Source organism: Castor canadensis, chromosome 4 (genome assembly GCF_047511655.1).
Source record: "Castor canadensis chromosome 4, mCasCan1.hap1v2, whole genome shotgun sequence".
Lineage (NCBI taxonomy): Eukaryota > Metazoa > Chordata > Mammalia > Rodentia > Castoridae > Castor > Castor canadensis.
The window spans coordinates 136441171-136455973 of NC_133389.1; the positions used below are offsets into that span (position 1 = coordinate 136441171).

The 14803-nt window shown below is 35.7% G+C and overlaps 1 protein-coding gene across 2 annotated transcripts in view; it reads left to right on the forward strand.

The window, feature by feature from the left end:
• Positions 1–3015: 3015 nt before the first annotated feature.
• The window catches only part of Znf804a (zinc finger protein 804A), a 395234-nt gene continuing 383446 nt past the window's right edge, over positions 3016–14803 (forward strand). Inside the window, exon 1 of one of the 2 annotated variants that reach the window (XM_074071237.1) lies at positions 3016–3249. In XM_074071237.1, the coding sequence (XP_073927338.1) occupies positions 3139–3249 (111 nt within the window). In that variant the 5' untranslated portion in view covers positions 3016–3138. The remainder of the gene's footprint in view (positions 3250–14803) is intronic. The other variant, XM_074071238.1, reaches the window with a different exon arrangement.

Below are 14803 nucleotides of genomic sequence, written 5' to 3' on the forward strand. Positions count from 1 at the left end.
TGTAAACACAAAATTTAAATTAAATTAAATTAATTAAAATTTTAATTTAAATTAATTAAATTTTTGTAAGGGAGCAAAAAACATTGTTCAGTCTCTTCCAAAATATATGTCTTTGTTAAGGGCATAGGTACAGAATCTTGCTGATTAGGCTTATATAATTTTGAGACATGGTTCTTCATGAAGAGAGAAACAAGGATAGACTTTATGAAAAATTTTTCTTATTCTTAACATCTTTCAAGTATTAATAGCTGATCTGTGGTGTATTTGCTATAATTTATAAACAGTATTAGATGTGACCAAAAAACACTGTCCTATCATAGCATTAAGGATGTGAATGGAAAAGATAGAATTTCTGACAATAAATGACCCTTGTCAGAGATTGCCAAAGGGTTTCACTAGTTTATCTTTATGATGTGTGTATATGTATGTGCATATATGTACATATATACAAACTTTGTCACTAAAAGCACAGTATGACATCCTATATAGAAGATTATCTGTTTTATGTGACAATTCATACAACTATTTTCTTTTTCCTAAGTTGGAAGTCAAGCTTCATGCTGTAGACAAAAATCAGAATATTTCATCAGAGTGAAAAATATTGTGAACACAACTGCTTTCGATTATCATGACTTATACACTCAACCCCCCCACACACACATACAGACACAAAATAATAAAATAACATCATCCAATTCCCTCACAGGATACTTCTTCAATTTCTTCAAGAGCTTCCTTGTTATGGCTCAGGATTAGTAAAGATTTTATCTCCTGCCTAATAATTGTAAGCTTCTAAAATTTCAAAAGACATAATAGTGATCACCCACTTCCTCCCAAAGTGATGTCTGCAGAGAATGCCTGCACGTTCAACACATAAATAAAAACAATTATCTAATGATGTTAGCCAGGAATTGATTTAATTTCTTCACAATACTTAGTGGAGATCAATTGAATGTTTTTTCTAAAAGAATTGTGTTGATACTGAATTTTAACAAATAAATTGGGTGATCTACAATGAATATAGAAGTTTTGTAAATTCTCACTTCTCTTTCTCTCAAGATTTCCAGACTCCCCCAAGTGGATGTCTGAGAAATTTATCCAAGAGCCTCTAAATAGCTATGACACTTCATAATGAGCTTTAATCAATTCATCAACATTTTTTTTAAAGAAGAATGAAGCGTGACAATGGAGAATTGCTCTTTAGATGAACCTACCACTCCCCCATTCTTACCACCTATAGTTTATAATTTACTCACGTGACTATTGTCTCTTTTATCAAGACTTTTTTTTTCTACAAAAAGTGAAATCAAACTGTCAGATATATTTAGGACCATATTATGATTTTCAGGGTCACTGTTACACAAAATTCTCTATATAGGACAGACAAAAAAGGATTGTATTGCAATCTTGACCCCCAAATAAACAAGATAAGCATAGCTTATATCAAACTGCAGTTTGCTGTGACACAGGGGCATCAGAATGTCTGGAATCTGCTTTAACCAATTAAGCCTTTCAAGGCAAAGGGAAAATAAAGCCTTCAGTAAATCCATTGAAGGCACCATCTCCCAGCCTCCCACTGCCTGTTATTGATCTTTTTAAGTGCCGGCTAATGAGTCGTATAGTAGTAGCAGATCTATGGTGTGTTTATACCTGATGGGATGCTCTCACTCCAGCACCTCAGAAGAGCTAAAGTTACACAAAGAGGATCAACTGGGTGGGAGGTAGGGTGGGAGGACACAGCCCAAGCTGATGACTGCCTTGATCCCTTAGAACCCAATCCAATAGTCTGTCTCCAATGAACGCAGCAGACCCTATTCCCTACTTTCCATAGCAAACCCATTAGTTCCTGTGCAGGAGATTTTTCCATTCAGGTCGCTTGTAGGGCAAAAGCTTTTGTTCACTGCCACTCTCTGTAGTGAGAGAAGTAGAGAGAAATGCAAAGCAAGCTCGCAGCAGCAGCTTCTTTTGCCGCAAAGCATCCCTTTCTCTCAGCTTTGGCAATTTAGGGAGAACTGATATTCCCAGAGGAGGTAGATGAGGGGAATGGGATGCCAGGACTGGGACACATCAGTCTGGAGTCCCTGTTTTTTACCTTCTATCCGCTTCCACTCCCAACGCCACAACTCCCCTCCCCCCAAACTCTCATCACAGCACTTACAATGCCTATAAATGGGTGGTGGTGGTGACGGGAGGGGGGCATTTTCTTTTCTCGCTTTTTTCTAATACTCTGAGAAGGATACCAGCATCCATACATTAAAACAAATAGAACCAAATAAGTCAAACCCAATGGTTAGCGATTATCTTGAGACGACTGGCACCTGCTTGCATTCCCTGCATTTGGAAACGGATTGCTTTGGTACTGAATGATTAATTTATTTTCTCCTCGCCCCAACCCCCACTCCCACCCGAATTGGAAGAGCAGCAACCGCGGTCTCTTCATTTCCCTCACCGCCCCCACCTTATAGGAGTCTCCCACTTGTCGTGTCGGTCGCATCCCGGGCCCTCTGCGGCCGCGGCGCTGTGCGGGGCGCTTCCACTCGCGCCCTGGCTGGCGTGGCCGTGGGTCCTGGCGGCGGGGGAGGGCGGGGGAAAGGCAGCGGGTGACAGATGTACTCCTCTGACAGCTCTCAGTATCAGCCCAGTGGCTCCCTGCCATTGGCTCAGTGCAATGGACCGGCAACGCCGCTCACTATAATAACACTCATGCTTGCCAGCAGCAGCAACTCCGAGTGCGGGTGCCGAGCGCGGGGGATGCTGTCGCCACTGCTGCCGCGCGGGCGGCTCCCGCTGCCCGGCTTTGCTCGACCGCCTTGGTGCGGGCTCTGACTCCTCCCGGGCTGCGTCCTGCGGGCCGGGCCCCTCCCGCAGGGCATCTTCTGGTGGGGCTCCTGGTCCCAAGGCAAATTAGTAGACACGCGCACTCCGAGACAGAACGAGGCGAGCCAGCGCGGCGAGCATGCGGAGGCGGGGGAGCCCGGGCGCGCACCGCACTGGGGTGTAGCGAGCCGCTGTTCCCGGGCGTGCGCGCAGGACCGCGGCCCTCTGCGCTCCCGCGGATCCCGACCCACCCTCCGCTGCGGCTGCGGGCGCGGGGTGCATGGAAGCGGCGGCTGCGGTGGAGGAGGCGGCGGCTGCCCCATGGAGTGTTACTACATTGTCATCAGCTCCACGCATCTCAGCAACGGACACTTTCGCAACATCAAGGGAGTTTTCCGGGGCCCTCTCAGCAAGAACGGGAACAAAACTCTGGTAATCTCTCTCTCTCTTTCTCTCTCTCTCTCTCTGTCTTTCTCCTCTTTCTTCGAAGAGGGCATTTGAAGGATTGAGGTTTACAGATACATTTTGCCATTCAACTTGGTTTATAATGTATTCGTTTATTTATCCGATAGGCGTGGGGTAAAAACTAGGTGTAGAGGAAAATACAGGGATTTTAGGAAAGCTGTGATTCATGGCTTTGGTTGACACTTCCACAAAGCTCCGGACTCTCTCCACCTCACTACACAATGCTGAAGATTATTACCGCAATCTCTTCTTAATTGAAATATATTGTCAACATGACTTCTTTAAAAAAGAAAGAAAGAAAAGAAGCCTAACCTCAAGTGACCCCATAAAAATCTTTAGGGAGCTGAAGGTGAATGAGGATGTGGGTGTTTTCTGATGGAGGAAGGGAACATGTGGCTGGAGGCAGGGAGGAAGTGGCGGGATTGAGTGAAGGTCTCAGAAAGAGTTGGTATTTTGTCTCTTCCCTGAAGGACTGTCTGGCAGTAAACTTCTCTAGTGAGAAGTTGTCCGTACTACACTTAAAAGAATGCTTCCCAAACCCTATACTGTCAACTTTCAGCTTGCCACTCTACAGAGTTTGGAGGTAAGTGTGAAGGGCAATCACTGTATCACAATTAGAGCCACTAGGAAACATGTTAGACAAATAGAACCCATACTTGTAGTCGCAGGAAGGTTTTCACTGGATCACAGAGCTCCATCTTTTCAGCATCCTAGTAGGAAGAGCACTCGTGATTGGTGGGAGAGGATGTGCTGAGCATAGAGATAGTGCAAGGTGATAGATAGCTCCTACTTTTCACCCACATTTCTTTAGCTACAAAGCCTCCTTCTAGCTCTCATGTATTGCTCTCTTTGGAGAAGTATACATCTCCATAAAGGAAACAACAGATTGAAGTCTCATTAGGCTAAGAACTGAAAAGAGTAGAGCCAAAGTGAGGTGGTAATATGCAAATACATGATTCACTAAAATCTGGGTGCATTAGCCAGTAGGATTCCTTCTCGTTTTTGCACAGTGGTTACTTAGCCTGAATGGATACAGTAACAGTTTAAGGACACAAACAAATACACTATTCTCAACCTAATTTTCTTTATACGTATTAAAATTTATTTCTACATGAGTAAACAAAATGTGCTGTTATGTGTACTTTCCAAGGAGGAAAAGTTCTCATCTGAAGTTTTAAATAAATTCAGGGCAAATGGTGGATTAATTAGATGTTTTCATTTTTCCCTTGAATGTATTGGCTTGGCTACCTTCTTCCATCTAATTTAAGACTTGAAAACACAGAGGCAGTTTTTGTTACTACTATTATTACTATTGATATGGTTATGTATTGTTGTTGAACGAAAGAAAGTTTATTACAGACTTCTTTACTGGAGAACTATATAGGGTAGTAACCAAAGGCTAGAGGTATTCTTAGAATTGCTTTGGTCCTACTTAGAGAACTCAACTAGGTGGAATGGTAAAATTAGGAAGAGAAAAATACACTTTTATTTTGAAGAAACTAAGCTCTAGTTTATTTTTTAAATCAAGTTTCACTTGGAGGAAAAGGCATCCTTATTGAACAAAATTTCATTTGCATGTAATGATGTAATGATGTAGGTGCTAAAACATGCAATAAAGTTCACAGAAAAATAGTTAATTATAAAGCATAATTTGTGAAAATGCTTTGAGTCTTGATCCTTAAGTGAACATTGGGTTTCTGACAAGTGGTTGCTGCCCTTACTTATGCTGACTTGTGTGTTGTGCACTTGAAGTTGATTAGTTCTTTATCACTCATACTGACAAAAGGGAGGTTAAAGACTACTTTTGCCAGTGTAACCTTGTAATTAAATTGGGTAATAAAAAGTGGCCACCTAAAAGAGATTAATAAATCTAAATAAGAAAATATCAGAGACAACAAACACGTGTAATGTGCTCTAAAATAATTCCAACCACATTGCACTTCATGATAATGGCAAAGACTTGTAGTTTTCATGATAGTCCTTCCAGGCTGTTTACAAATTGCCCAAGTTTGTATTTCTGTATGTAGGACTTATACTGACTGAAATTATGCCAGTTTTCTTATTATGATCTAACAATATTTAAAACTATTTCTTTACAAAATAAATGTGTTTTCTAGATGCATTCCTGATGAGTTTTGCTGTTGAAGAGATCTATGCTTGTCTTTAAGAATAATAAAAGAAGTTCTAGATATACTCGTAAAAGAATGATTGTAATTTAGAAGAGTTGGTCATTCTTACTTTAAAATCTACTACAACACATAGGATGCTGCAAAGGCTTAGTACAAGCTAAAATGTACTATTAGCTAAAAATAGAGTGTTGACCTAAACTTCTAAGAATTAATAACTTTAATAAGAAATACAGGTATTATCTTGAAAGGGATATGTGCCACACTTTGAAAAACAATTCAAGTAAGAATTTATGCACATTAGGCTTTTTTGTTCTTGTTTTTATTTTTAAATTGACAGATAAAATCATATGTATTTGATACATATTATGTTTTTGATCCCAGAGTCATGGAATGATAATCTGAGATCTTTTAATTTTTTCTTTAAAATATCACATTTTTGGATTTTGAATGGTGTACTAGATTCAAAGAATTTCAGTAACACTGTTAGTAGGTGATTTTTATTTTCTTATTTCTGGAAAGTAAAACTTAAAACCATTCAAGGAAAAAGTATTTTAGTTTGTCCCAAGAAATCAAATTATTTTCAATTAATAGATAATTGTCATTTGAGAATTTTTTAAAAATTCAGATTTATTAAAAATAATTTTATAAACTTCTAAAGATTCAAAAGATTATTTTAGCATAGGGAGCTGTTTATACAGTGTTCTGTCATGAATAAATGTTACTTGTGGAAAAACTAGTGCAGTTCAGTTTTCAGTCACATTGAGTAATTGCTTTAGCCTTAAATTCAAGAATGTAATTCTGCCCCTCATATTTAGATCATCAACTATACCATCCTTTCCATGGGTCGTATTACATGTCCCAATCACAAAATCCTGAAAAACTAAAAGAAAGTACTTAAAGAATAAGACTGTGGTTATCTCAAACTTACTCATGAACACTTGGCAATTTAAATTAAAAATGTACAAATCTCCATTTTTTCATGTCTTTAGAGAAGGTTTGTTGTTTACTTGTTCACAGTTTACTTGTCATAAATTCTGTTGCAAATTGCAGAATCTCTGATATAAATTTGATTTCAGAGAATAAGAAATAAACTGATATTTTAGAAAATTTCTGGTAAGTTACAGTGTTTAGTGGTAGTGTATCTCCTTTATGTTCCATGTATTCATTTTTTATTTCTTCAGATTTTTTGTTATCTACCTTTGAGTAAATAATTGCTTTCGGGTAAAGATATTTAGTTATCCTTTTTGTTTTCAATTGATCCATCCACAAAAATTTATTTGTCCTACTTACATATTTAAAAACTTTTAATACAAAATATCTAAATATACTGTGTATATTTAGTCACTTTTAATATGGAATTTTGGGTTTGGTTTTGGAAAATTAGAAGCAAATACTAAAAATTTTTTCAATAGAGTGCACTAGGTTTAGCAAGAGAAGAAATGTTAATCTATTAATTGTTTTACCATATTTGTCATTTAATTCATTCAACTTTGAGATGCTTCAATTGCAAAGCTCTATTCTAGGCACCATTGGCTCTGTGTGTTTTTGGCTCAGTATTATGTGCTATAACAATATATAGTCAGTGATGATGCTCCTGTTTATTTTGATTCTGTTTAAAATATTCACAACTTTTGACATATTTGTAGGTGTCTTGTCACTTGGCATATTTTCATATGTGTTAATTTTGGAAAGTATGAAAAAATTTATTTTTCTTTTCCATATGTAGGAACTCACAAAATTTAGGTAACTCATTGAAATATACTATGTGTTCTTGTGTTTGAATTATCATTAGAAAATATAATTTATTTTTTCACACATTTGCTTAAACATCTATGTCTCCTACAGAATGTAATTTAAAAGCTTCTTCAACCCATTGAAACCTGTTTTGGTGACATGTAATCAGTTTCTTTTAAACTCTTGTGCATTCAGTACTGAAGATTAGCTGTGTCTCATTTTTCTGAACTTAATGTGCCATTTATTCTTTGCTCTGTTTTTTATTGTAGTAAAACTTTTCATTATACTAAAATGCATAGTGTATTTTCAGAACACATTATTCGACTAAGGAAAATAACTGAGAATTGAATTTTTATTATCATGACTCAAAACTGTACGCAGTATTTAAAAGAAAAATGTTGCCATACACCCATATTCCCACATGCCTTTGTTCATAGAATATTGAGTAACTTCACATAGCTGAAATTTGAATAGTAATATGATATTTTGCCCTTACTTCTCAGATCTGCACCAACATTTTGTGAGTTACTGATGATGTCAATGACTCTTTTTACTAAAAATACAGATCAGCAAGAGCTTCAAGGAACATCTAGTTCAAAGGGTTCATAAGATTGTATTCAGGGCTAAATTCAGTCCATGGAAGTACTTTTTCTGAATGTGCAGAGTGTTTTAAAATATTTGGGCCTAAATGGCAATTGAAAAACAGGGAACTTCCCAGTTAACTGCATTTAATGCTGCTTTTTATTGCTATATAGCCTTTCGAAAGGTTATATTTCATATAGCCTTTATTTATGTTACCTTCCCTAACAGTGAAGGCATTTAAAATTTCCACCCTTACTCAATCCAAAAATGAACACTTTGGATTCCCATGGGGAAATAGAATGAAATGCTCTTCATGCACCACCTTTTGGAAAGATAATTGTCTTCAAAAGTTTTAGCATATTCATATTTTTCTCTAGTTCTGTTTGCTGTGCATTAGTTGAGCTGATGAACAGCCTTCTCCAAATCAAATATATAGAAATACAATCATAATAAAAACCATGGAAAGTTCTGAAGGTTATACACTTTTTTGCATTTAAAAATGCACACTTTGGGGTGGAGGTGTAGCTCAGTGGTATAACCCCAGTATAGTGTGCAGGAGGCTGTGGATTCAATTTCTAGCACCAAAAAACCAACACATAATTAAATGAAATAAAATAAGAGACTTTCACTTAGGCAGTGATTGCTTTCAGTATTTTCTTGTTGCTTATGGTCTTCTTTGAAATTAATTTTGAATGTAATTTTGCTCTTTATATTTAAACATGTTAATTTACATACCATCCTAGGAAATGGTTAATTAAAAATGTTGTGGATAGTACAAATTATATTTTTTAATGATTGTGGTAAAAATGTAATGCTGAAATAATTTTCTCCAGTGACCTTGCTTTATTGAGGTAGAACTATTGAACAGAATTGCAGAATATTAGTTTAATGAATCTGTTAAGAAACAATAGCAATTTTAACCTGTAGTGCTTCCAATATTTGTGAAGAATCTGTTTTCCTATTTATTGCATTTATGTAAAAAAGAAATATAATTTTGTTAGTTTTTCTTTCTAAAAGTTTTAGCCTCAAAACAGTTGATCTCTGTCACCTCATTCTAAATTACCCATTGAATTCAAGGAAATCTTACATTACATATACTATATTTATGATGGTCTTTTCAGCTAGCTAGATATCATTAATTTTTATAAACATATTATGCCACACCTCCTAGCACAATGCAAGATAAAGTAGGGGTAAGTAATTACAACTCAATCCTAGTCAAAGTTATCTGATGAACTACTATTCCGAACTCTTTCACAATGGTTTGAAATCATTGGAAGAAAGTTACATACTTCTGTCAATGTAAATATATTTCATATACTAAATGTTTATGACAGCAATGTGTTTAAATCACAAGAAAACTTTTTTCTTAATAAGCCTCAGGAAAATGAGCTATATTGAATATGATTAATAGTAGCCAGTTATTTAACCAAATACGAATTCAGGAATTACTATCAATGTATTTTGTAGCTATAGTTAACATACAGACTCAGTTGACTTTAAGTTTCAAGGGCATAACCCTTGATAATGTGAGCTGGCCTCATGCAATCAGTTGACATCCCTTAAGAGTAAGAACTGAGTTTTCATATAAAAGAAGGAATTCTGCCAAACATTGACCCATTTCTACTTGAGTTTCTAGTCTGTTAGACTGCATTTCACATTTCTGATTTACCAACCCTACAATCAGTTCCTTAATATAAATTGGATGTTCCCAGATGTACACACACACAAAAACACAGAGTATTCTATTTCTCTTTATTAGAAGATCTAACAAAGAGAACATCAGTTTAATAACACTTTTTTTATAATAAGGCACTTGAAATAGATTTAATATTTGGATTTTATAGGAATAAATAAGTTGATGTTGATAACTACTTAAGTTTAAAATTGATAGAGTTTATGGAAAAATATTTTTTTACTTTATAAACAACTTTAAAATGAATTCATTTGAAATTGTGACCTAGATTACAATCTATCTCTCAATCAGCCTTCTCTTCAAAAATCTTTACATGCTATATGTAAAATATATTGAATCTTATTTGTTCTACTGCACAGCTAATCACACATGTGTTTTTTTGTACTTGATGAAGTTAAGGCTATTGCCAAATGGGAGAAAATATTTTAAAATCAATTTTAGAGCTGCAAATTTTAGTAGCCAAAATTTTTAAAAAATCAGCTTTGAATTGAGTTATATAAAATGAAGAGTTTACATTTTACCAAAGTGTCATGAAAAATACACAGAATTATGTTAATGTCCACCGGTTAAAAATCACCAGGAACACAACTCTTGTTAATGAAGTTGGCATATTGGTATTTGTTGGAGCAAGGTAAATGTTGGCTATAAAGCCTGGGCTCTATAGTGAATTTCAGCCTGGATTACATTGTGAAAGCACCATAGTAAATACATACATATATATTAAAAAAAAAAACACCTTCAACTAAACTGACAATATGAGGCAAAAGTTCTTGCTTCACCTTGATACTTCTCAACTATTCTGCTATACTCTCTCATCCCTTAAAGTCACCAGCTTTAAACCTAATTCTCTTAAAATTCCCTGGTTACCTTGTCCTCTGATCACCTTGTGCTCTCTTACCACCTTAAGCTCTTTGATCACAATGTCCTCTCACCCATTTGTAGCCGTCCATTCCCTGGCTGAGAATCTTTAGCCAGGAATTGGTCTGGATAGGCAAGAGAGGCATGGTGTTTTCTTGTCAAATATGAACCGATCTACAATAAACTAACATCAGATGAAGTCATTCCATGATCCTGATGGAATTAGAGAAAATAAGTCCTATCCTCAATCACGACTTAGCACAGACAAAAAACAAAGTCATTATTTTTGTTACACAACATCTCCACCTACCAGCAAAAGTAGTTTCTCTACCAGCTACAGCTTTTCTCCCACTCCATCTCTCTTGCCTCCTACATGAAAAGTAGTAAAACAAGCAATCATAGAATTGGCCCTTTTTTATAATAATATCCAATCCAGAATAAAACAATGATTTTAATAACATAGCCACAAAATCACCTTGTATAATCCCTAATGTCGCTTTCATGTGATGCTCCAAGATTGCCAAATTTACAATCCACCTGCCTGAGCATCCTGAGTTCTGGGATCGTACTCCCTGTTTACTAGACGGCTTTAGTAATTAAAACATTCACCTCTTGAGAGAGACATAGAGCAATATATTTTCAAAAGAAACAGATGTCAGTTGAAGAAAAAAAGGGAAAGTTTAACTCTAGGAAAAAGTTTAAAACTATAGAGATTTATTTAAAATAGACACTTATGAATTCAAGATAACACAGTCCAAAGGTTTATGGATACAAGGAAATGAAGAGTATTGCATCAGGAAAAAAAATTCTGTAGCCTACTTCTGTGGGGATTGAAGTTTAGTAAATGAGGGAGAACTTGGGAGTTCTAGGCTTCTTGTGGTGATCAACATCACAAAGGTACAGGATAGGACAGGATTATTTTGGCTTCTGATTATCCCCATATAGGTAGTGGAGGCAGCGAAATGATGGAGGAAGACAGATTTAGGAGTCCTGTGAGGAGCACTCAGTCTTTGGGTTCACCTTTGACCCCTCCCATGAACCTGAATTATGCATGGCTTTCCTCTGAGTCCCAGAGCTTTTTCTGAGGTGTTTTCAGCATGGCTTCTCCTGATACAATTTTCTCCCATTTTCAGCCATTGGGGATTCAAATTTTTAACAATGTAGCAAAAGTTAGCTCATTGTCATAGTCAGTTGGGCTTTGCTAATAATCATAGATGTCATGGTGGCTTGAACAAAATAGTTATTGTCCACAGTTCTGAAAGCTGAGAAGTCAAGGAACTAGGTGCTAGCTGAGTCCATGTTTCAAGAGGGCCCACTTTCTGGTTTGCAGATGGCTGTTGTAACGTACCATCATACGCTGGAGAGCAGAGAGGAAATTCATCTCCCTATCTCTTGTAAGAGCACGAACCCATTCGTGAGGGCTGCACCCTCACGGTCATTGCCTTCCAAATGTTCCGTATTCTAATGCCATGACACTGGCGGTTGGGATTCAGCATATGCATATGGGAAACACAAATATTCAGTCTATAGAACATATCCATGTTGCAATATTTGTGTCACTCAGATACTTAAAAATGTAATTTTGAGTGATCAGCTTTTGTCTCGAGAAAGCTTAGAAAAAGTTTGGTACTCTGAGATTTGCCATGTATTTTATATAGGTTGCAGAAAGTAGGAGATTTTTGGACAATAATGTACATGGAGGAGAGTGGACCAGTTGCAGATAAGGAAGGGATTTCATGATAAGAAGTTTGTACTGAATTATTCTTTTTAAGTACTGGTCAAGGAAAGAAAAGTGAGTTTAAACATGGATTCTTGTTGTCTAATGAAAATGTCTCAGTGACATAATTCAATGACGCCAGCCTCCTCAGTTGCAAGGAAATGTAACTGTAAAGTTACTTTTGGGTATTGCCTTCAAAACCTGATATTTAGCAAATCAACATTTGTTAAAGTCTTTAACAATGTCTGGATGCAGTACTTCCATGGAAGAGGAGAGATTTTCACTCCACAATTGTTTTCTCCATCCATTTTGGCATACAATACTGTCAGACATGCACAGTGATTGAAAGCAGAGATACCCTATCACCAGATAGATTTGAGCTAAAATCCTAGATCAACCTCTTACCAGTTAACACTGAGTATAATTGCTTATAATCTAACCCCCAGATATCAGTTATGTACCTACATAGTGTTTTGTATAAATTTTTTATAAGAAATATTCAGATGGATATTTTATAACTAAAAACCTCTTTGGTTGCATTTTCCTGTAGTTGCACTGTGATTAATGCCCCAGTTACCACACACACCCACATTCTTAAATTAGGAAAAAAAGCAATAAGAAAGAAGCACAAAGAGTTGAATTTTTGAAAGGAGTACTTCCCAACCATATTGGCTTACATCTCTTTGGCAAGAGCTATGTAGGAAGCACCACTAAATGCAGGGAAGGATGGAGATATCATTTATTAAACTGACATGTTACTAATTCCAATTAAAATTAGTGTTACATTAGTAAGAGAAAGAAGGAATTAGTCAGACAAGAGAAGTCTACCATGACTAGTCACTAGCTTCATGAACTTGGTAAATTTCCTTCTCTCACTGTCAGTTATATTATCTTTTTTAAAAGGTGGCAATACCTACTTAAATGATTAATGTTCAGATCAAATATGACAGAGAATATACAGAAATTTACCCTAGGTTTGACACATAAGACCTAAATAACTGGTGGTAGCTGTTGGCAGTATTTCATGCTATAACATTCCTACTAGAATCCTATTCATTCAATGCAATGTGTCTGAATATACATAATTTGAATACTTGTTATATTAAACCATATTAATATTTTTTTTCTGTGTCTGAGTCAGTTTGTGCCACTGTAACAAAGTATCATTGACTGGGTGGCTTACAAACAAATGGAAATTTATTTCTTATAAGTCTGGAGGCTGAGAAATTCAAGGACAAGTTACTAACTGATTTGGTATCCGGTCACAGCTTGCTTTCTCATAGATGGACTTCTCATTCTAGAATTAGGTATCCTTTTTAGGCATTATCCACTCATGATCTAACCATCTCCCTCATTCCTGGTCTTCTGATAGCATCCTTGGCAGTTATAATTTTATTATACTTATTTTGGGTGGAGATAAAGATTTGTGCCATAGAAATGTTTACCCATAACACTAGTTACTTACCCCTACCTTAAGAATGCATAAAATTTCCCTTACATATGAAATAGCATGAAATATTTTGGAAAACAAAGAAGTAAAGCATTAAGGAAGCCTTAATATAGTCGTTTCTTTAACTTATAAAGTTATGCAACTGTAGGAATCTGACTCCTGTGGAAAGCTCGGAATTTCCTTGACTCTCATAGCTGTGATCCCCATGCAATGTCTTTTTTAATCACTGCAGTTCTAATGTTACAAAATTAATATTTACACTAGGGGGCGGCATAACATCTTCTCTTGCTCTCCTATGGGCAGAGTAAATAAACATAGATTAATAAGTTTGTCAGATATAGTTACCACAATTTTATTAACTAAAAGTTACTCTAAAATTTTATTAGCTAGAGAATGCATGTGGAAAAGTGATTCAGGTTTAATGTGTTTGTTGTATACTTTAGTCCTGGGCTTTACAAGTAGTTATTTCTATTTTCTATCTCAGTCACATGTGACACTTGTAGTAAGATCATGCTGACATAGAGTTGGTGAGCAGGTTACACTTTGTATATGGTCACTCTTGCTGTAAAAGTGGTAGTTTTACCTATTGAAATTGATGTTTCTAGATTCTTAGTACCTTCAACAGAGTAGTCTCATGATTCTTAATGGAAATTTTACTTTTATTTTATAATGAATTTATAATTAATTTCAATTGGCATTTTCATGAACTACAGCAATGTTACAGCTATTATTTATCAAAGACAAAGACCTAAAATATGAAATAAAGAATATGTGGGATTTTGAAGTTCATCCCTTATTTTATTGAGTGTCACAACTGATCTAGAAAAATTAATTGGAAAATATTTGTGACACAAGTTTTATTAACATATAATGAAATATAACAATTGATATTACTTTTCTTAGGGAAAGGCACAGATTATATAAAATAGCACAATCTATTCTATTTGTATTTCTAATCTCTGTTAGAGAGATTAGAGACACATTTTTATGGATCAAGACTTAGTGATATAAATATTATGATGCATATGGCTATTAAAAAACCAAGAGGCTACTTTGAAGGGAGACTGATATTAATAGAATTTCAGATGTACCTTTTATGTATTGTTGACCTGGTAAGTCATATTTAAGACAACGTATTATCATATTCTACAGAAAAGGACTAGTGAAGCAAATAATAAGAATAAATCAATACTCAAATTGATCCTGTTTGTACAGCACCTTGCATAACTTAAGTGTAATTTGATGATGTAAGAAACAATTAGGAGGTTATTTTATCAATTTAATAAGGTGATAAACATAGCAACTATTTTAACTCACTAATAAAGTATCAGTATAATTCTGTCAACTGTAGGAAC